Genomic DNA, 21,625 nt, shown 5'->3' on the forward strand with positions numbered 1-21,625 from the left:
ACCTCATCTGATATTAGTCACTTCTTACGCTAACTTTTTCCTCGGAAGAGAATTCTTGGGTCTGTTCTCTCCCTTTTTTCACGGATTATGAATGCTTGAAGTACTGCTGAGGGCTTTGTGTCCATATGATGTTATTTGACATCAGTTGACAATCTTCATACAGCGAAAGTTACCCACCTTTAAATAGTGTTTATCATTCACTAATTTGTTAACGATTTTGAATGCCACTTGCCTTTGGGATTTCAGACCAACTGCCTGCTTTTGCAATGCTACCAAACCAAACCCAGTGCCATCGAGTCGATTCCGACTCATAGCAACCCTATAGAACAGAGTAGAACTGCCCCATAGAGTTTCCAAGGAGCGCCTGGCGGATTCGAACTGCCGACCCTTTGATTCGCAGCCGTAGCCCTTAACCACTACACCACCAGGGTTTCCTTGTCAATGCTAAGTAATCTCAAACCAGAATTCTTTGTTAAGGTTGTAGACACAGACAAAATTGTAAAGCCACGATTAGGGAGGTGAGAGTCAGGATATAACTTAGATGAAGATCTGGTAAAAGGTTACATGTGAAATGACAGTATATTGAAGAAAGCCTCGTCTTCCTGGCACAGGCTGTGCTGCATGTGTGTGAATGTATTACAATTTTAATTGTTTGAGAAGCTGACTTGGGTAAAACCTGCTGAGCCATTTTATGTTCTGCAAACCCAGTCTAGGTGTTTCTGGTTGGGAATATATCATTTACCTAACGCCATAGCAAAGGACGTTGTCTCCTTATCAGTCAGCTCAGGTAAAAGGAACCCTTGTTTCTATTGTTAACGTGAGTTTTGCTTTCACAATGAACACTAATTGCCCCTTTATTTTTCTCCTAGAGGGAGAATTACTTTTGACTGGAGTAGAGGGTGAACTTCCAGCTGCCTCTAGATGATGTCGCTAAAAGGCTAGGTTCGGTTTCAGCATGTAGTTTCACCACATAGTACGTGTCCTCTCCATATAAGGCCTTAAAATGAGTGTTTAGGAAATCAGATAAACCTCTTTGATCTAGTACCAGAGATCTTTTATAGGCCTGCTCTACACTTCCTTGTCCAGAAAGAAGTCCTGTGTAAGTTAGGGGTGCAAGTGAACAGGTGGAACCACAGATGGCATGGTTCTGCCCTCCTGGCCTGTTCATAAAAGGAATGAAAGACATTCTGGGGTAGAGTGTTTAAGAGCACAGTGCTGGAACCAGACCACTTGGATTCAAGTTCTGGCTCTGATACTTGTTAGTTATGTGACCTGGGTTTTTTACCTAACGTCTTTGTACCTCTGTTTCCTCCAGGGCTTCAAGCTGGTTCAGACAGGTTCAATCCTGACCAATAAAGCGAAACCAGAACAGACCCACATTTTTGCAAGTGGGGTAATCTGAAACGATAACCAGAAGGGTAAAAATTACAGGTTGAAGCCCTGGAATGGGAGACTGGAAGAGGCGCAATGAGCCCTTTCAGGAGCCTGACGTGTGAGATTGCATTATTGCCAGGACTGAGGAGAGTGACACATAGTCAAAGTAGTGCAGTCAGCTGCCGTCTTTGAGCTGGGCACCACTGTTCCCTACTCTGCTCAAAATCCCACAGGCACTGCGCTTATTTTCTAAGAGGGAGATTAGGTTTCTAGCAGAGCTTTGACCTGTAATTTTTCCCATTCTAGTTATGGTTCTGGTCCACACCAATTTTAAAAAATTCAGGTCAGTTCTAATTTCGTTTCCTTGGCCATGACTGAACTAAGAGGAACTGGTTCTAAGACCTGGTTTCCTCATCTGTAAAATGTGGATGGTAATAATACTTAACCCCTAGGATTCAACAAATGAGCGTGTATAAACAGTGCCTGGCCCAGAATAGGCATTTTGTTATTACCATCATTTCTTAGCACTATCATGAATCCCTTCCTCATGCCTTGGGCCTTAAAATTAAGTCTTTCCTTCCTTTTTTCTTCAGGTGTGAGGTAAGGTCGGGCCCCGAGTTCATCACGAGATCTTACAGGTTCTACCACAATAACACCTTCAAGGCCTACCAGTTTTATTACGGTGGCAACCGCTGCACAAATCCCACTTACACCCTCGTCATCCGTGGCAAGATCCGCCTGCGCCAGGCGTCCTGGATCATCCGAGGGGGCACCGAGGCCGACTACCAGCTGCACCACGTCCAGGTCATCTGCCACACGGAGGCTGTCGCCGAGAGGCTCAGCCAGCTAGTGAACCGCACGTGCCCTGGGTTCATCCCAGCCGGGAGCCCCTGGGCACAGGATGTCCCCCACGACCTGTGGCGCGAGGATAGCGGCTGCGAGTGCACCAGGGCCATGAATTTTGCGATGCACGAGCTTCAGCTGATCCGGGTGGAGAAGCAGTACCTGCATCACAACCTAGACCACCTGGTGGAGGAGCTCTTCCTTGGTGACATCCACACCGACGCCTCCCAGAGGATGTTCTACCGGCCATCAAGTTACCAGCCGCCACTGCAAAACGCCAAGGTACCTGCGTCAGCCACCTGCTCTGCGGAGGATGGGCACCCCTTGTGAGGGCCTGTCAGGGCAAGGTGCCTGAGAAATGAGGCAGCAAGTCTAGGCGTGTAGGCTGAGGCAGGGGCTGCTGGGAGGTGGGAGGCTGCAGGACGAGGGACACAGCACCGGCTGAGGGGACTGGGTGTGCCACCAGCTGACCCTGTAGTCTTGGGCCTTGGTTGTTCCATTTGCAGTGGGTAGTGGCCGGGGTGGTTGTGTGAGAAAATGTCTTAGACCCCCTGCAGCTCTCACAGTCCGGGAGCTCTTCCTGTGATCCTAAGAGGAAGGAGCGAAGGCAAGTAGGAGGCATGTACCCACACTTGGAGGAGACACTGACCACAGCAGTGACACCAGACCTGATAGAGGTGGGGAGGGACCGCAGACAGGATAGCAACGTGGCCTGCATGGGGCTTTGGGCTTTATAGAGGTTTCCACATACAGTACTTCTCAGCCCTCATAGTGGCTTGGGAGGTAGACATGATCACTGCTGTCTTTTGCAGAAGCGGGAATTAAAGCTTGAGGGGCTGGGTGACCTGCCCAAGATCACAAAGTTAGTGAGTTTCAGGGCTGGAACTTGAACCCAAACCTTTTTGCTTCAATTCCCACATTCTTTCAGTTTTACCAAGTAAAGTATAAAGTCACGGTGATCAGAAAAGGAGGACTCAGAAGGTCAGGAAATAATTAAAACTTTATAATGCTCTGTTCTTGAATGATAGTCTTATAATTACACTTGGAATTCACAAAGCATTTCCTTCCCACAAGCTCAGAATACATGTCAGATATGTAACGCGATCACTTCCACCACAGAAGTTAGTGAAGTTCGAGGAAAGGAGGGTGGTTTGCTTCTGGTGGCTGTCCTGGGGAGCCACCCTGGCCAGCTGCAGGTGGTCCTGCAGGCCCTACCAAAGTGGCCCACAGCCTCTCAGGTGGGCTTTTATGGAATCCTTCCTAGATCAGTGGCTTTCTAATTGCAGAACCCAGTTTGACTTTTGCTTGGTGGTTTATTCATTTTTTAAGTCTTTTCTTTTCTTATTCATACTTTCAGCTGATTCATAACTGGTCATGATATATCACAGAGTCCTTCCCCTGCCAGAGACCACTCAGTGTTATCTCTGTTTATCTTATGTTATTGTGAGCTCATGCAATGAAAGTGCCCTTTGTTATATTTTTGAAAACTCTGCTGAGAAAGCCATCTTGGCGGAGGCTGCTCCCGTGGGACCATCTGGTCAGGGATGCTCGAGTGTGTAATGGAAGGAAGCCTGGCCACGAGCCGGTGCCCTCAGACCAAAGCTGCCCGCACCCCTGCCTGTACCCCTACCTGTGTGGGCAGCTTGCCAGCAGGCTCAGAATGCCACAGTCCTCCTTATTTTCTGCCTTATGAGTGGCAAACCAGCTGAAGAGGAAGGTCTGTTAGGGCTGGGAGGAGCGACCGCTTGTGCTCGACTCCATGGCTGCTGCCGTCGAGCATCCCAGAGGCTCTCTTAGAAAGCGCTGCCCTTTTCAAGATGCTGATTATCCTGGAAAGGCAGAAAGAGGAGAACCTGCTCACCAGAGCAAGACCTCAGCAAGGGTGGTGGTGTCTGCGCCAGGCTCTGTTGATCTCTTGTGAAAACTGGTGTGAATAATGGGCTTCCAGTTGTTTGGGACCTTCCGGTGCGTAGTATCCAGAGTTAGAATTGAACATGGCCGCTGAGTAGCACTTCTCTTGAAATCTCTGGTTTGAGATAGTAGAAGGGGCTTCCTCTGAGTAGGGCCAGGTCAGCTTTCACATTATCTCCGATAATGAGAGGTAAAGAAGCCATGAATAAAATGGTCCACAGATAACCTAGAAGCTTCACATTAGCCAGGAGCAACCTTGAGCTTTTATAAGATCTGCTAAGCAAGAAGAGTGTTCTTCATCTTCTGTTCACCTTCCAGCCAAGACACTAATGAGCAGCAGAAGACCCAACAGCAGGGAGAAGGGAGTCCAGGATCCGAATTGTGGGGCTCAACTGCTCTAGGTGGAGGCAAGGAGCAGTAATGGGACTTACCCTGGGCTGCAGTCAGGACCACAGGCTCCTTTGCTCCCTGTTTGACCTTGGGCTAGCCATTTGCATGTGTTCAAATTCACTTTCCTCAACTGCAGGTGACAATTTAGGCTCTTGATGCCTCAAGCTCTTTTTAGCACTGACAAAAAAGGTGTCAACCATAACCACCTTCACTTCACTATTTGTACTTCTTGGATGTGGCTCTTCACATGGTGGTCTACGAGGTTCCCTCACTCACTCCTCTGGTCTCAGGAGGAGCAACTTTTCACTGCCCAGTGTCCACCCAGTGAGCAGGGACAATCTTTCAAGAGAGCAGCACACACTCGTGACAACTGGAGGGACAGCATCTTGAAAGTGAGAGTTACTAAACATTGGCCTGGGAATTAAGGATGGCAGTTGTAGGGCTGACCGTTGAGGATTCTCATAAGCCAAGAAGTTGTTTTTTTAACACAGTCTGGATAAATTGGCAAGGTTATGGATGGACTCTGGAACCAGTAGCCAATTCTGGGATCCAATCCTCCTGCTCTCCACAGCTGTGGGTGTTGATAGTGCTATCTGACCTCTTGGAACCTTAAACTTTTTTTTTTTTCCCTATAAAATGCCAAAAAGAAAAGAATCGATTAGGTTAATGTTGGTAATGATGTTGGGAAAAGGCCCGTGGCTGAAGCTGCCTTCCCTTCTGGTCATAGTAAGTAGCCCTCTGGACCTGAAGCTCTTAGAGGCTGGGGAACATCAAAATGTTTTATGATCCCTGACTATAAAATGTCTCCTCCCATTTCCTCCTCCCTGCTCTGCTGAGGCACTGTTGGAACATTTGCCCAGATTTTCAAGCAGCAGACTTTTTAAACTATAGGCCTGATTGCATGATTCCAGAAATATCAGGGGTTTCAAGGACCTTAGATGTTATCTAGGATATACCACTAAGTTTAGAAAAAAATAAAGGAGGACACTGACTGACATTTGTTAAAAGTAATAATAAAAAGAAAAGAAGAGCTTACAGAGGAGTAGAACACCTGTGAAAGGAGACACAGGAACCTCTACAATGGCAGCCTCTCAGGAAGGGAGCTACGTAGCTGGGGGCTGTCGGACAGAGACTTCTCACGACATAGGTTTTTGTACCTTTTGAAATTTGTGGCATGAGCTTATCTTCCCTAAACACAATTAGCACACAACATGAAAACTGGAAGGGGAGAAAAAAAAAAAAAGCTGGGACTCTGAGGCTTAGGGGAATATGGGGGGCCACAGATCAAGATGGCAGCAGAGCTGGGGGAGGACCTGGCACTCCAGAGTCCTGGCTTGGTTCTCAGACCACTTTGACTTCCCACCAGCCAGCCTGGAGGGCTGAGGGGGAGCTCATCAAAGGCTGGCCCTGAGGCCCGACAGCCTGCTCGTCCTCACTGCTCTAGGAGCTGAAAGGGACCATTCTTCTCATGTTGTTCTTTGCGTTGTACTTCTTGGCCTGGCGTTCACAGCAAAATCGTCAGGATGTTTTTAGATCCTGTCCCCAGGACAGCTATGAGTATGAATGAGTGGACTTGGACACTGGTGTCTTTCCAGGCACAGGAAAATGAAAAACCACCATTTTCTCTGCCTACTGCAGACTCTGTTAGACCTGGTGGCAGCTTTTGGGGCTGAGAACAAGAAGGAAGGGCCAGTGGAAGCTGGCCCTTGAGGAGCTATAACTCTTCTTCTTTGAACTCTGTGCCTTACCTAATTGCTGGTCCATAGACACCTGGCTGAAAATTCGTTTAAATGCTAAATTGAGTTTGAAACCACTAGTCTCAGGCCCCTCTGGAAACGGGACACCCTGGTAAAATAGAAACATTAAATCAACTTGTTTTTTTAAGCTTTATGCAGCTTTGTCTGAGGTTGAGGGGCCTTTGGCAAGCCTGCGATGTTTGAAGAGCATCAGGTATGTGGGAGGAGTCTTTCATTATGGAATTGGCGACTCATCATTAAAACAATCAAGATAGCCTTGAAAAAAAAAAAACGCTTTTGTCTGAATTCAGCTTAAACTTGGCAGGCATAACCCTCGGCCTAGATTCCTTAGGACTGTTGAAGGGTCTTGCAGTTGGAGAGTTAACTAGGTTCATTCTTTCAGTGTTAGAGTCAAATGGTAATTAAAAGCAAATGATTGCCTGGTTAGTTAGAAATACCAAAGCCTCAGGATCTGACTTTTAAGCAAATAGAATTGGTCTTTCTCGAAAATCCTGCTCTGCTTTAGCCACAGAGTGGTAAATCAAAGGGGTTGTCTGAAAACCAGACAGCTTTCACCAAGCTGTATATCTTAAATATTTTATCCAAGCATACACACAGCAGTGGAGATGCATGATGGAAGAACAAAATACCAATATTCTTCGAGTTCCTTGAGTCCTCTAGAAGCCCTGGTGGCCCAGTAGTTAAGAGCCCGGCTGCTAACTGAAAGGTCAGCAGTTCAAATCCACCAGCCAGTCCTTGGAAACCTCATGGGGCAGTTCCACTCTGTCCTGTAGGGTTGCTATGAGTCAGAATCAACTCAATGGCAATAGGTTTAAGTACTCTAAGAAGAAAATCCGCATGCTTTCTGTCTTGAATTCTAGAAAGCTCTAGGCTCTGAGCTAGTGAGTGTTTTAGAGGCATCCTATCTTGCAGAGTCATTTTAGAGTAAGTCAAAAGTGTAAGGTAACTGTGGGACAAAATATTTGTGACATCAGAGGGCCTTTGGACCAGATGGCTGTGGGCAATGGAGGATTTAGCCCAGCCCCAGGAAACCAGCTCTGCAGAGGAAGGTTGTCTCTGTGTCTCTGCTTGGTTTGCTCCTAGTGGTGGGTGTTGCCAGAGTAATGCTAGGACCCAGGTGCTTGTGGAAGAAACCCATGTCCCTTCTCATCTCCCAGTATGGGGAAAGGAGAGGGGTTTGCAGAATGGGGAGATGGTGGAGGACCAGGAAATCCAAGGAGTCACGACTTAAAACAATTTCAGGAGCCAGTCTTACATTCGTGATGACTCGAGTTTGGTATTTGTATACGGCAATAGATGCTGCACATTGTATAAAATACTGAGCTGGTCTGGAATCAGATGATGGAGTCTTGCCTCTGAAAGGGTTGCTCTTATGGACATTTTATTTAGGTCAAGGTATGAAGGGTCACAGCACTGCTGTACCACACAGCTGCTGTCCTACACTTTTATTGCTGAAACAGTTCATCATCTCTTTCCACCACAGAGATAAACAAGCATGCAAGGTTGCTCTATTTAAATAGTGAGCAGACCAGGAAATACTTTTTGTCAGGGACAATGAAAGTGGTAAACATTTCATCCCTTAAAAGGCAAGAAAGCCAAGTGGACAAGCGAAAGCCTGAAAGCAGGAAGTCAACCACTCCACAGGCATTTATTAAGGATCTACTATGTGGGAGTATTCAGCCGAGTACTGTGGGGAGAGACAGTCCAGACCATGGAATTCACAGCAAATCTAATTTAATTGTTAAAACTAATTTAACTATTTAAATGAATTGAAATTAATAGGTGTCAAAGAAACAAGCAAAAATTTTCTTCTTCTGAAATCACTCTTAAAGTCATTTCTACTAGATAACCAGCTGCTCATGGTCCTTATCAGCTATACATAGTCCGTATAATAGGATGCAGCATTATCTTTTTGTTGTGATTACTGATGTTCCTTGAAATCCTGGGTGGTGCAAATGGTTAACCTGCTTGGTTGCTAACCAAAACGTTGGAGGTTTGAGTCTACCCAGAGGTGCCTCAGAAGAAAGGCCTGGTGATGTACTTCCAAAAAATCAGCCATTGAAAACCCTATAAAGTGAATGTAGTTCTACTGTGACATGCGTGGGTCGCCATAAGTCAGAGTTGTTCCACAGCAGCTGGTTCAACTTCTTAGGGAACCCGTTTTGGGAAGCATGATGTTGCTCCTGAGGACCCACCCAGGGCCCCTTCTTAACACCAGGGTGCAGTGGAGTTTTTCATTGACTTTTTCTCCACCTCTAAGTGTTCTGTAACCAAATACAGAGTCTGGAGGATCTGTGTTTCTATTTTTTGTCTTCTCCCACCATGCTCTTGGGCCCACACCCCTTTATGGATGATCGCATCAGGGTACAGGTCACTGTACAGTGTTCCCTTGAAGCTCTGTAAGCTTTTCTACAGCCTTCTAGCAAGTGCCCACTACCTGGCCAGCAGGTGACCAGCGAGTGGAGTCGGTACCTGGCCATGGAGACAGGGCTTCAGCCACCCTGCCTTTCACACTGCTGGTGGTGGCTTCCTGAAGCTACAGTTAAGAGACACACACACCACACAGCATGTATGGATGCGACTGCTCACCCCACTTCTTTCTGAAAGTAGAATCATGTGATCCCTTTAGGTGACCGAAGTGAGCCAGAGTTCATAGCCTCTAGGATCCCACGTCTGAAATATACCCAAGAGATCTCTCCCACAAGGCAGGTCAGCCTTCATCCTGTGTGATGAGTGGTAGCTTGCGCTAGTTATCTTTTTAAACATCAAATTACTACTCTCAGTGTTTCAGTCAGTTGTATCAGTCCATCTGTTTCTCCTAGACGTTATGGGAAATACAAAAAATGAGAACTTTGCTTTTGGCCTCAGAAAACTTACAAAGAAGTAAAAAAGATCCAAGAATAGGAATTGCTACAATAGAAATTTAAGCAAACGCATGGCAATGGCAGTTATAAAAGAAGCCTCCAACACTGGTCACCAGCCATGACAGGCTTCTTTTTGAAAAACATCAGTGTGCTTTTTATTCCTTGGTTATCTATTGGAACAAAGCCCCAGGAAAGGAAGTTTCCATCATCTATTCCCATTTCTCCTCCTCCTCAAACAAAACTTTTAGCCCAAGAAATGATGCGCCTTTGAAGACTTCTGTTTTTTTTTCAGCCTGCTTCTCTAGTTGATCTGTTCACAGCAAGATCATACCAAGTAATTTCTTCCATTCTGGGAAGACGGTTAAAACACGTGGGTACTGTCAGCAAATGTTGTTGACGGACCAACTCTCCAGAAATAAATGTTGTCACGGAATGAAGAAAGCCTGGAGAATCCCCACCAGTCATCAGCCAGAGAAGACCTTTCCAAGGAATTGGGCCTGTCTTAGTCATCTAGTGCTGCTATAACAGAAATACCACAAGTGGATGGCTTTAACAAAGAGACATTCATTTTCTCGCAGTGTAGTAGGCTAGAAGTCCAAATTCAGAGCGTCAGCTTCAGGAGGAGGCTTTCTCTCTCTGTCCACTCTGGAGGAAGGTGTTTCTTGTCATCAGTCTTCTCCTGGACTAGGAGCTTCTCTGCGCAGGAACCCTGGTCCAAAGGACACGCTCTCTTCCCAGTGCTTCTTTCTTGGTGGTATGAGGTCCCCCCTCTCTGCTCACTTTCCTTTTTATCTCTTGAGAGATAAAAGCTGGTGCAGGCCACACCCCAGGGAAACTCCCTTTACATTGGATCGGGGATGTGACCTGGTTAAGGGTGTTACAATCCCACTCTAATCCTCTTTAACATAAAATTACAGTCACAAAATGGAGGACAACCACAGAATACTGGGAATCATGGCCTAACCAAGTTGATACACACATTTTTGGGGGATACAGTTCAATTCATGACAGGGCCCTTGATAGGGCAACGTTTGTTCTTTCAGCACCTCAGCGCGAGAAGCAGTATATGTCCAGGAGGGAGCACACAGCAAGGCCAGAGACCAGAGTATCTTCCTGATTCTACATTCTGCTTGTAAATTCATCTGAGCCAAGTTATTTTCTCCCTCTGTGCCTAGGTCGCCTCATCTGTAAAATGTGCCCGTGCTCTCTTGGGGAGGTTATATAATGTAAGGAGGTGATACACTTAAACCTTCTCAGAATGGAGTAGCCATGAACACAAGCTGCTACTATTTCATGTGTTCCCAGTGGGCTGGGCATAAACTCTAAGTGGGGCAGGCAGAACCCCATTCTGTGCCTAGGACATAGCTCACCTATAAAGTATAAGGCGTGTTTTTCATTTTTAGAATAAGCTTGATTTTTTTTTTTTAAGATATTGTATAGGAAGCCTTTTTTTCTCCCTCCCCTTTCTGAATTAAAGTTTCTTATAGTTAGTGTAGAGAATAACAACAAGGAAACACTTGTGATCCCTCTTTTTTAACCTCCAATCATCTATGTACAGAAACTCTGACTTCAAATAGCCCTTTCTGAGATTGAAGGGAAGGGCGTGGTGTTGAGGCCAGATCAGTGAGCCTGGGAAAACAGACCTTCCCAAGTGAGGACTATGTGTCAGAACATGGATCCCAAAAGTGGAGCAGCTTCATAAAGCAAATGATATTTCCTAATGGAAACCATTCTGCATGTTTACCAATGCCATATGTAATTCTCTTTCCATTTATTAACCTTGAAAGGTACTTTTTAAGAAAAGCATCTTAGAAAAATTTAGAGCCAATACAATATATAGGCTTTAATTCCTGCTTCCCTGAAATAGTTCCTTTAGTTCTTTGGTTCTTATTCAAGCCAAGAACTGTGAAAAGTAGGAGCACAAATTACAGTTTTTAAAACTTGCCTATGAAAACAGAGAGGCGTCCCCCTTATCGAATCCTGGCCAAAAGTGCCCCCTTGTTGACAGTCTCTGTCAAGAGGCCCAACAGTTTACCCTTGATTGTGACATCTTCCATTTCTTAACGGCAGAGAGTAGTTTAAAAAAATTAACTGGTTTAAAAGCCATTCCTGAAGCCAGCTCTTCAGACAAAGATTAGACTAGACTATAAACTATAAAATAATACTCGTGAAAAGTGTGCTTCTTAGTTCAAATAGATACACAAGACTAAAGGGGCAGCTCCTCTCCAGAGGCGGGATGAGAAGGCAGAGAGGGACAGGAGCTGATTGAATGGACATGGGAAATCCAGGGTGGAAAGCGGGAGTGTGCTGTCACATTATAGGGATAGCAACTAGGGTCACATAACAATGTGTATATAAATTTTCGTATGAGAAATTAACTGAAGCTGTAAACTTTCACCTAAAGCCCAATAAAAATTAACTCGTTTAGAAATTTGGCAAGACCAATAATCTAAGAGCCAGGCTCCTCCCATTCCCTCCACCCCACCCTAAATTCTCACAGACCCAGATAACAGAAGGCCAGCCTTCCCCATGAATCTGCTTGGACCTGCCGACCTTCTCCAAAGCTTTTTCCGAAGAGCAATTGAGCCTTGATATTATCCTAGCAGCATCTTTTGTAAGAATAAAGATCCCTCCATTCTTACAAGAGATTATGGATTAAATTGTGTGTCCCCCCAAGATATATGTTGAAGTCCTGTCTGCTGGTACCTCTGAAAGTGAGCTTGCCTGGAAATAGAGTCTTTGAGGATGTTATCAGTTAACATGAAGCCACGCTGGAGTTAGGTAGGTCCTAGCCAAGTGGAAGTGGTACCCTTATGAGAAGAGCAGAAGCACCGACAGACAGACAGAGGGAGGAGCGCCAGTGAAGATGCATCTACAAGACAAGGAACACCTGGGCTTCCACAAGCCGGGAGAGACAAGAAAGGGTAATCCCCCAGAGCCTTCAGAGGGGCCATGGCACGGCTGACACGTTGATTTGGACTCTTAGTCTCCAGAGACAGTAACTTTCTGTTCTGATAAGCCACCAAGTTCGTGGCATTTTGTCACAGCAGCCCTAGAAGACAATATACCCTCTGTCTCCCCCCAGTCTCAGAAGCTTCTATCAAATTCTGGAATTGCTGTCGATACTTAAGGAAACAAATCTTTTCAGGGAGTAAGACTTGGGCCTTAGAAAGGCCAGAAATGAAATAGCCACAATCGATTTTTTTTAATTCCCAAATGACAGCAAACCAAGTTGTGGGGAAAGGCACAAAGGGGCGTGGAGGCCAGGGTTGGCGTGTAATCGAGCAGGGCCTAGCGCTTGGGCTATTTCGGGTTTGCTTGATGAGCAGGTGGTGTGGCTAATGCGCATCACTGCCTTCAGAGCAGGCCCGCGGGCTGAGGAGCGCTGAGTGAGAGGACCGCAGAGCGCCTTCGTAGGTAGTTTGCTGAGCGAGAGGACCGCAGAGCGCCTTCGTAGGTAGTTTGCTGAGCGAGAGGACCGCAGAGCGCCTTCCTAGGTAGTTTGCTGAGCGAGAGGACCGCAGAGCGCCTTCCTAGGTAGTTTGCTGAGCGAGAGGACCGCAGAGCGCCTTCGTAGGTAGTTTGCTGAGCGAGAGGACCGCAGAGCGCCTTCGTAGGTAGTTTGCTGAGCGAGAGGACCGCAGAGCGCCTTCCTAGGTAGTTTGCTGAGCGAGAGGACCGCAGAGCGCCTTCGTAGGTAGTTTGCTGAGCGAGAGGACCGCAGAGCGCCTTCCTAGGTAGTTTGCTGAGCGAGAGGACCGCAGAGCGCCTTCGTAGGTAGTTTGCTGAGTGAGAGGACCGCAGAGCGCCTTCCTAGGTAGTTTGCTGAGTGAGAGGACCGCAGAGCGCCTTCGTAGGTAGTTTGCTGAGCGAGAGGACCGCAGAGCGCCTTCGTAGGTAGTTTGCTGAGCGAGAGGACCGCAGAGCGCCTTCCTAGGTAGTTTGCTGAGTGAGAGGACCGCAGAGCGCCTTCGTAGGTAGTTTGCTGAGCGAGAGGACCGCAGAGCGCCTTCGTAGGTAGTTTGCTGAGCGAGAGGACCGCAGAGCGCCTTCGTAGGTAGTTTGCTGAGTGAGAGGACCGCAGAGCGCCTTCGTAGGTAGTTTGCTGAGCGAGAGGAGCGCAGAGCGCCTTCGTAGGTAGTTTGCTGAGCGAGAGGACCGCAGAGCGCCTTCCTAGGTAGTTTGCTGAGCGAGAGGACCGCAGAGCGCCTTCGTAGGTAGTTTGCTGAGCGAGAGGACCGCAGAGCGCCTTCCTAGGTAGTTTGCTGAGCGAGAGGACCGCAGAGCGCCTTCGTAGGTAGTTTGCTGAGCGAGAGGACCGCAGAGCGCCTTCGTAGGTAGTTTGCTGAGCGAGAGGACCGCAGAGCGCCTTCGTAGGTAGTTTGCTGAGCGAGAGGACCGCAGAGCGCCTTCGTAGGTAGTTTGCTGAGCGAGAGGACCGCAGAGCGCCTTCGTAGGTAGTTTGCTGAGCGAGAGGACCGCAGAGCGCCTTCGTAGGTAGTTTGCTGAGCGAGAGGACCGCAGAGCGCCTTCGTAGGTAGTTTGCTGAGCGAGAGGACTGCAGAGCGCCTTCGTAGGTAGTTTGCTGAGCGAGAGGACCGCAGAGCGCCTTCGTAGGTAGTTTGCTGAGTGAGAGGACCGCAGAGCGCCTTCCTAGGTAGTTTGCTGAGTGAGAGGACCGCAGAGCGCCTTCGTAGGTAGTTTGCTGAGCGAGAGGACCGCAGAGCGCCTTCGTAGGTAGTTTGCTGAGCGAGAGGACCGCAGAGCGCCTTCCTAGGTAGTTTGCTGAGTGAGAGGACCGCAGAGCGCCTTCGTAGGTAGTTTGCTGAGCGAGAGGACCGCAGAGCGCCTTCGTAGGTAGTTTGCTGAGTGAGAGGACCGCAGAGCGCCTTCCTAGGTAGTTTGCTGAGTGAGAGGACCGCAGAGCGCCTTCGTAGGTAGTTTGCTGAGTGAGAGGACCGCAGAGCGCCTTCGTAGGTAGTTTGCTGAGCGAGAGGACCGCAGAGCGCCTTCGTAGGTAGTTTGCTGAGCGAGAGGACCGCAGAGCGCCTTCCTAGGTAGTTTGCTGAGCGAGAGGACCGCAGAGCGCCTTCGTAGGTAGTTTGCTGAGTGAGAGGACCGCAGAGCGCCTTCCTAGGTAGTTTGCTGAGTGAGAGGACCGCAGAGCGCCTTCGTAGGTAGTTTGCTGAGCGAGAGGACCGCAGAGCGCCTTCCTAGGTAGTTTGCTGAGCGAGAGGACCGCAGAGCGCCTTCCTAGGTAGTTTGCTGAGTGAGAGGACCGCAGAGCGCCTTCGTAGGTAGTTTGCTGAGTGAGAGGACCGCAGAGCGCCTTCCTAGGTAGTTTGCTGAGCGAGAGGACCGCAGAGCGCCTTCGTAGGTAGTTTGCTGAGCGAGAGGACCGCAGAGCGCCTTCGTAGGTAGTTTGCTGAGCGAGAGGACCGCAGAGCGCCTTCGTAGGTAGTTTGCTGAGCGAGAGGACCGCAGAGCGCCTTCGTAGGTAGTTTGCTGAGCGAGAGGACCGCAGAGCGCCTTCGTAGGTAGTTTGCTGAGCGAGAGGACCGCAGAGCGCCTTCGTAGGTAGTTTGCTGAGCGAGAGGACCGCAGAGCGCCTTCGTAGGTAGTTTGCTGAGCGAGAGGACCGCAGAGCGCCTTCGTAGGTAGTTTGCTGAGCGAGAGGACCGCAGAGCGCCTTCGTAGGTAGTTTGCTGAGCGAGAGGACCGCAGAGCGCCTTCGTAGGTAGTTTGCTGAGTGAGAGGACCACAGAGCGCCTTCCTAGGTAGTTTGGAAATACCCTGGCTCTGGTCCTTCTCACACTGACCTCGCGTGAGTTCCTATAGGGTCCCTCTCTTTCCAGAATGTGATGGAAATCCCAGTAGGTGGTGTGGAGGCAGGGCCTCCTCACCACTTCAGGGTCTTCCTGCAGCAGACACCACAGCCCCAAAACCTGGGTCCTCTGTGGGAAATGAGATTTGAGCCCCAGCCTGGTGCTGGTGTTCAGGCAGTGTTCATGGCTGGTGTGGTGGGACACCAGGCATGGTTCTGACGACAGCAGCCAGTGCCATCACTGTGTGCTGGGCACATTCTCTGCAGCATATTAATTTTCATCCTCTGTTTGGAATATCAGAACCCCCTTGCCACGTAAACATTTTGGAACATTTACCTCAGAGTAGTTTACTGAGAAGACAGATAATGAAAAAACCGCTGAATTCCGTAATGCATTTAACTAAATTTGTATCTTATTCGCCATAGCGTGCAGTGGAAAGGCAGTAGTGCGTACAGGTGGGAGGCATGCCTTCACTTCTCCTCATACCCGGAGCTGTGGCGCCAACATTCCCACTCCCTGTTCAGTTGCCCCTACAGACTCCCTCCCTGAGGCGGTTCTGGGCTTCCTAAGGCGGACCACTTTATAAATGAGGAAGTTAAACCTGAGAGATGAAGTCACTTGCCCAGGGTAACTGTCATTAAGGGGCAGAGCCTTGATAGCAGGTGCTGCTGAAAGAATGGGCCTGGCCATCTGTTTCTGTGCTGCAGTTGAGGACAGCCCTGGCGGGCTGGGTGCCAGTGCTTTCACCCATTGTAACTCGTAGGCGCAGTACACCCCAACCACAGGCCACGGGTCAGGGTCTCCTGTGCTGCCAGGACCCTTCGTAGGCATACAGTAGGCAGCAAATACAGAGCAGACCCGGGAACAGCAGGGGACTTCACTGTCATCTCCACTGCAGCCCATTCAGTCTCATTATTTATAAGCCACAAATGATGTTCACATAGGAAACATTCTCTGAGCTCGTTTAATCAAAGTAGTCACCCATCCCTAAGCTTATTGTCTGCTTCTGCGTTCTGAGAGTGTAAAAGGATGGCAGTGAGAAACCCACTCCTCCTGCCTCCGCCCCTCTTGAAAATGCCAACATCTAAAACCAATCAAACTGCAGCCACAGCAAGAGTAAATCAAGCCTGAGTGCTGAACACTAAAAGACCCCAGTGATTTAGATTGCCGAGTTTAGAAAACACGTGCTTGCCACCCAGAAGCCTGAGTGCCCTTCCAGCCATGTCCACAGGAGCTGTCTTGCGTGGACTTGGGCCTGGGGTGAGTGCTGGTCTTGGTGGCAGCCGAGTTGTCCTCTGCAAACTCTGAGCTACGTCACCCTCCCTGCCTAACCTCCACCGTGTCTGAATTGTGCTTTTAGTTTGATCTAGTATTTTGTTAGCCCAGTTGGCTTTATGACATCTGTGTGGCAGGGAGAATAGCAGTAAGATTGTCCCCATGCCTGGCTCAGAGCTATCATGTGGCTTGGGTCAAACAGCTAGATAATGCGGGGTACACCTAAGCACCCAGGTCTCCTGACTTCTAGGCCTAGACCATGTGGTGAGCCTTTAATGTCCCTGGGAGGCACAACCCTTTGCACTTGATGACTCACCAACAGTTGGCAGTTGAAATCCACCCAGCAGCTCCTGGTGACCCACTTCCATAAGATCACAGCCATTGGAAACTGTGGAGTATATATGAGGCACATATGAGGTCACTATGAATCAGAACCAACTGGACAGCAACGATTTCAAGTCCTCCAGGCAGATGGTGCTCTCACGTTGCTGAGCGTCTCTGTGTGCACTTACGTGCGTGGCAGGAGCTTCTGTGAGATGCTCTAAGCCATGTCCCAGGCAGCCTGCCCGTGGGCCCGTACCAGTGCCGTAAGAGACTCACCCAGAGAAAGATGCATCTGCAGCTGTCTTGCGCTAATTAACTGCTCAAAGCTATGAAAGCAGGAATCGAATTAAGAGCCCATAAACCTTCAAGCCTAGCGGCTAGCAGACACAATTGGGTGGAGGGGTGCCTGCCTCCCCCTCTGCAAAGACCCCGAGTTGCCTTCCATCAGGCCTCCTGGGTCCCGCCTCCAAGCAGGCTCTCTGCCTTTGTTAGATAACGTGCTTCTCACACACAGCAGCTGGAGTGTTGTCCTGGGTTTTAGACACTCGCTGTGCAGCCTGAAAGCTTGATGGGGTTCCAGGAGGAGTCCATTTCACAGCTGAAACGTCTACCCAGCTGCAGTCACGATGATTCCCACTCACGGCGACCCATGTGTTAGAGTAGAACTGTGCCTCGTGGGGTTTTCATTGGCTGATTTTTGGAAATATATCACCAGGCCTTTCTTCCAAGGCACCTCTGAGTAGACTTAAACGTCAAACCTTTCGGTTAGCAGCCGAGTACCTTGACCATTGCCACCACCCAGAGACTCCCTAAAATATCTGGACAGGTGTATTGTGTCAGTAAACACATGTGTTTGTGAGTGCGCACGCACACGCAAGCACACACACACACACTCTCCCCTCAGTGCTCCCAAGACTGCCTCCCATCGCTTCCTGAGTCCTCCGGTTATCAGCAGAGGTGACCTGGTCTCCGCACACTCAGTCATGGTAGCCCAGCTTGTAAGGACACGTATGCCATGCTGAGCTGTGAAGACAGGTCTCTGAGCGTGTTTCTTTCTCGACTTCAGAACCACGACCACACCTGCATCGCCTGTCGCATCATCTATCGCTCGGACGAGTACCACCCCCCGATCCTGCCCCCAAAGGCCGACCTGACCATCGGCCTGCACGGGGAGTGGGTGAGCCAGCGCTGTGAGGTGCGCCCCGAGGTCCTCTTCCTGACCCGCCACTTCATCTTCCACGACAACAACAACACCTGGGAGGGCCACTACTACCACTACTCCGACCCCATCTGCAAGCACCCGACCTTCACCATCTATGCCCGGGGCCGCTACAGCCGGGGCGTGCACTCCACCCGCGTCATGGGAGGCACCGAGTTTGTATTCAAAGGTGGGTCCATGGAGAACAGCCTGAGGGCCGAGGGGTCCTGAGCATCTGTGACACTTGTGTAGCAGCCGAGCCTGAGGGCAAGGGCCGTTTGCAGTCATTCGCCATCATGCCCTGACCACCCCTTGGCTCAGACCAGGGTGGGTAGACCGCCTCAGGTACAGGTCCCCGCTGCCAAGGAGACCCCAGTGGTGTGTTACCGCTCATAAAACACAGTCTGCACACTTCCTTTCTCAGACACAACTTAGAGCAGTGTGAGAGTCACTCCTATGATAACATCACTCTCGCTGCACTTAGAGTGCTCTCCTGAGGAGGTCGTGAGAGGGCTGCCTTGGTTACACGTGAGGTGCTCAGAGCTGACAGGCACAGCCCTGGGCTTGTCGTACTCTGAGAAGCTGTCATGTCCATGAGGTGGATGCTTCTTGGGGAAGGTTTATGCTAGGAATGGTTCATCTAAGTGATGTAAACAGGGGTGAGATGAGCCAGGCTGTTATCAGCAGTGGAGGCCTAACTGTTTGCCATTGAGTTGACTCGGCTCATGGCAACCTCGCGTGCAGAGTAGAACTGCTCCATAGGATTTCATAGGCTGTGAGTTTTCAAAAGCAGATCTCCAGGCCTTTCTTCCATGGTGCCTCTGGGTGGGTTCAGGCCTCCAACATTTCAGTTAGTAGTTAAGTGCTTAACGTTTGTTCTACCCAAGGACTCCATAGGGAAGTCTAGTGGTTTCTATTTCTAGAATAATTTTTTTTTTCTTTAAAGCTTGAGTATCTTCATAAAATGATCTCAGCCCCATCGTAAGCAAATAAAGACGGACGGCATGAATACTGGGTGTCACCCCTTCCAGGTTACATTCCAGGTTTGGTCAGTTTAATATGAAGGATTTCTGTTAACCTAGCAAGTCCTGGGGCATCTGGGCCACCTGTAAAGAAGGAAGAAGGCTTGCTCCTAGAAGACTGGACCTTTGATAAACTCAGGAAAGGGGACCAGAAATGTCTTTACCTGATCCCATGCCAGTAGGATACATTCCATATGTATCTTAATTATAACGTTTAGTACCCTGAAAGGATCTTCAGAAGCAATACTCTACAAGTGCTGGGGTTTCTATCTAGTGTGTGTGTTGTGTTTTTCTTGTTTACAGCCTGACTTACTTTAGATGCCAGCTTTATGGGTGTGTATTAATTTGCAAGAACGCTAAGTAGTGTAGGTATTTGACAACAAAACTTTTAAAGACCATAAAACCTTCTTTCATAAAAACAAAATTCCAGCTTTCATCGACTGTTTCGTCAAACCCAAAGAGTTGGTGCTGCCAGATACAACTACTTGGGAACACTTTGTGCTATGGTTGTATTTCACATGAACAGACATGGTCTATCAGCTGCAGTCTGGGCTCAGCACGTAGACACAGATGTAATGGATTATTTTCTGGTCACGACTGCAGTGTATCTGGTGTGACCGCCATTCACACAAGCACATTGGACTCTTTCCACATTAGTATGCTCCTGAGAGCACTGTGGTCAGGTGGCTTGGTGTGCGGGATGGTTTTAAAAAGGAAGTCTTGTCTAGACCTGGTTCTGCCAGCGTGTGCTCAGTGGGCTGTCGTCATCATACGCTCAGAGTCAGTGATACGCTCCTTTCTCCCTCCAGTGAACCACATGAAGGTCACCCCCATGGATGCAGCCACGGCTTCACTTCTCAACGTCTTCAGCGGTAACGAGTGTGGGGCCGAGGGCTCCTGGCAGGTGGGCATCCAGCAGGATGTGACACACACCAATGGCTGTGTGGCCCTGGGCATCAAGCTGCCTCACACAGAGTATGAGATCTTCAAGATGGAGCAGGATGCCCGGGGCAGGTACCTCTTATTCAATGGCCAGAGGCCCAGTGACGGGTCCAGCCCCAACAGGCCAGAGAAGAGAGCCACGTCTTACCAGATGCCCTTGGTTCAGTGCGCTTCCTCTGCACCCAGGCCCGAGGACTTGACCGAGGAGCACAGAGCCCACCAGTACGGGAGTGGGGCCCGCCAGAGCAGTAGCTTCCCCACCTTCCTTACTGCAGTTGCCTCCCTCTGGACTGTGCCACATTGGAACGTCCTCAGATAGAACTTCCTAAAAAGTTACATTTTTCCAAACTGGGATTCCTCACAATTTACAGATTCTTCTTAGAAAAAGAAAAGACATGTACTCTCTGGATGCACTTACATGCCTGAGCATTGTTCTTATTCTCCTCTCGTCCCTGTCCTCCTTCCCAGCCACTGAGTCATGAGAGTGCTTGTTTGAAGTTTCTGCTTTGAACTCCATCCAGTCTGATCCCTGGCCTGGGTCACTCCACGGCAGTAATTGCACTTTAAGACTGCAGAGAGTGTCTGGCTAGTGTGGTTGGTAGGGGAGCAGGGTGAAAGCTAGGTCTTTCCCCAACCCCTTCTTAATTATTGTTATATTTCTGAGTTGAACTTAGAAGAAACAAAGGTCAAACTATAACTTCTACTGCCTTTTTACTAGGATTATTTCCTGTCTCCCTTTGAAACTGTTTTGCTATCTGAGTTTTACGACCTAGGATCCAGTGCAGAGTTGGTTTGGGACTGTAATGAAGACATCGTTTAATAAAGAAGAGACTTGGGCGTGGATATGTGCATATGAAAAGACATGAGGTTTAGCTGAACCACCTTTGTGGCCTTTATGCAAAAAAGGAAGAGGATTGGAACTTTAATTTCAGAAATGGTGAATGGAAAAATATGTGTAATTAAAGTTTCAAAGTAATTTAAACTATTTTTACCATAGTTGTTTTAATTTGCTAAGAAGAGAGAGCTTTGTGGTTTTTGTTACATGTTGACTTCCGGATGGTTACAGAACGTGAGTTTCTTCCATACCCTCTGAGTAGACAAAGGCAGTAGAGAACAGATGACAAGCAACCCTGTCGCAAGTCAGAGGATACCCCATGAAGAATGACCTGTTCACTTTACAACTTCCTGCTCAGGGGACCATACTGGCTCACGTTACATCAGTTAGGGGTCAGCAGAAGGAGCTTAACTTCTGGCATCTCTGCTATGCCCAGAAATGAACATACAGAGGCGAGGCTTGGTGCTAAGTACCCGCTGTTCAGAGCAGAGCTGTGGGGCCTCCAGTAGACCTGGATTTGATGTGCAATTGAGACTTTGTGTCCAGTCTTCTCACTGTTGTACAGCACAGCTTCACTCGGTTTCTTCACCCCCCACAGAATTTAGACACTGGGGGCATAAATCAGTCTGCCTCTGTCCATAGCTTTCAACTGTTACAAATGGTGCTACGTAAACACCAAGCATTATCACTAGATAGCCCGGGGAGGGAAGCAGTGGGGGCAGGGGGCAGGGGGCAGGGGGCAGGGGGCAGCTCCAGGAGCCGGAGGCGAGCCTGGAGAACAGTCAGGCCTGATTTACTGTGTGCAATGCTATCAGATTCAGGCTGACATTAGGTTGTAAGGATCAGGATGGCATTAAGTATCAAAGTGTTTTACCTTAGATTATATTTTAAGTTGTGTGTACCAAGGTGGTTTATTCAAAATGAAAATACTAACTTAATGTCTGCCAAGTTTAATAAACAAAGATGTCAAAAATACTCCCACAAAATACATATTACCTGTAAATCTCTTTAATACTAGTGCTGTCTTTAAAAGACATTATAAAATCATGTGGAAAACTATGTTTA

At 48.6% G+C, this 21,625-nt stretch overlaps 1 protein-coding gene across 1 annotated transcript in view; it reads left to right on the forward strand.

The window, feature by feature from the left end:
- APCDD1 (APC down-regulated 1) overlaps positions 1-21,262 on the forward strand; it is a 38,027-nt gene extending 16,765 nt beyond the window's left edge. Inside the window, exons 3-5 of the mRNA XM_010586852.3 lie at positions 1,968-2,499; positions 17,630-17,951; positions 19,593-21,262. Coding sequence (XP_010585154.2) covers positions 1,968-2,499; positions 17,630-17,951; positions 19,593-20,044 — 1,306 coding nt within the window. The 3' untranslated portion in view covers positions 20,045-21,262. The remainder of the gene's footprint in view (positions 1-1,967; positions 2,500-17,629; positions 17,952-19,592) is intronic.
- Positions 21,263-21,625: the final 363 nt, after the last annotated feature.

The sequence above is a fragment of the Loxodonta africana genome, chromosome 11 (assembly GCF_030014295.1).
Source record: "Loxodonta africana isolate mLoxAfr1 chromosome 11, mLoxAfr1.hap2, whole genome shotgun sequence".
Classification (NCBI taxonomy): domain Eukaryota; kingdom Metazoa; phylum Chordata; class Mammalia; order Proboscidea; family Elephantidae; genus Loxodonta; species Loxodonta africana.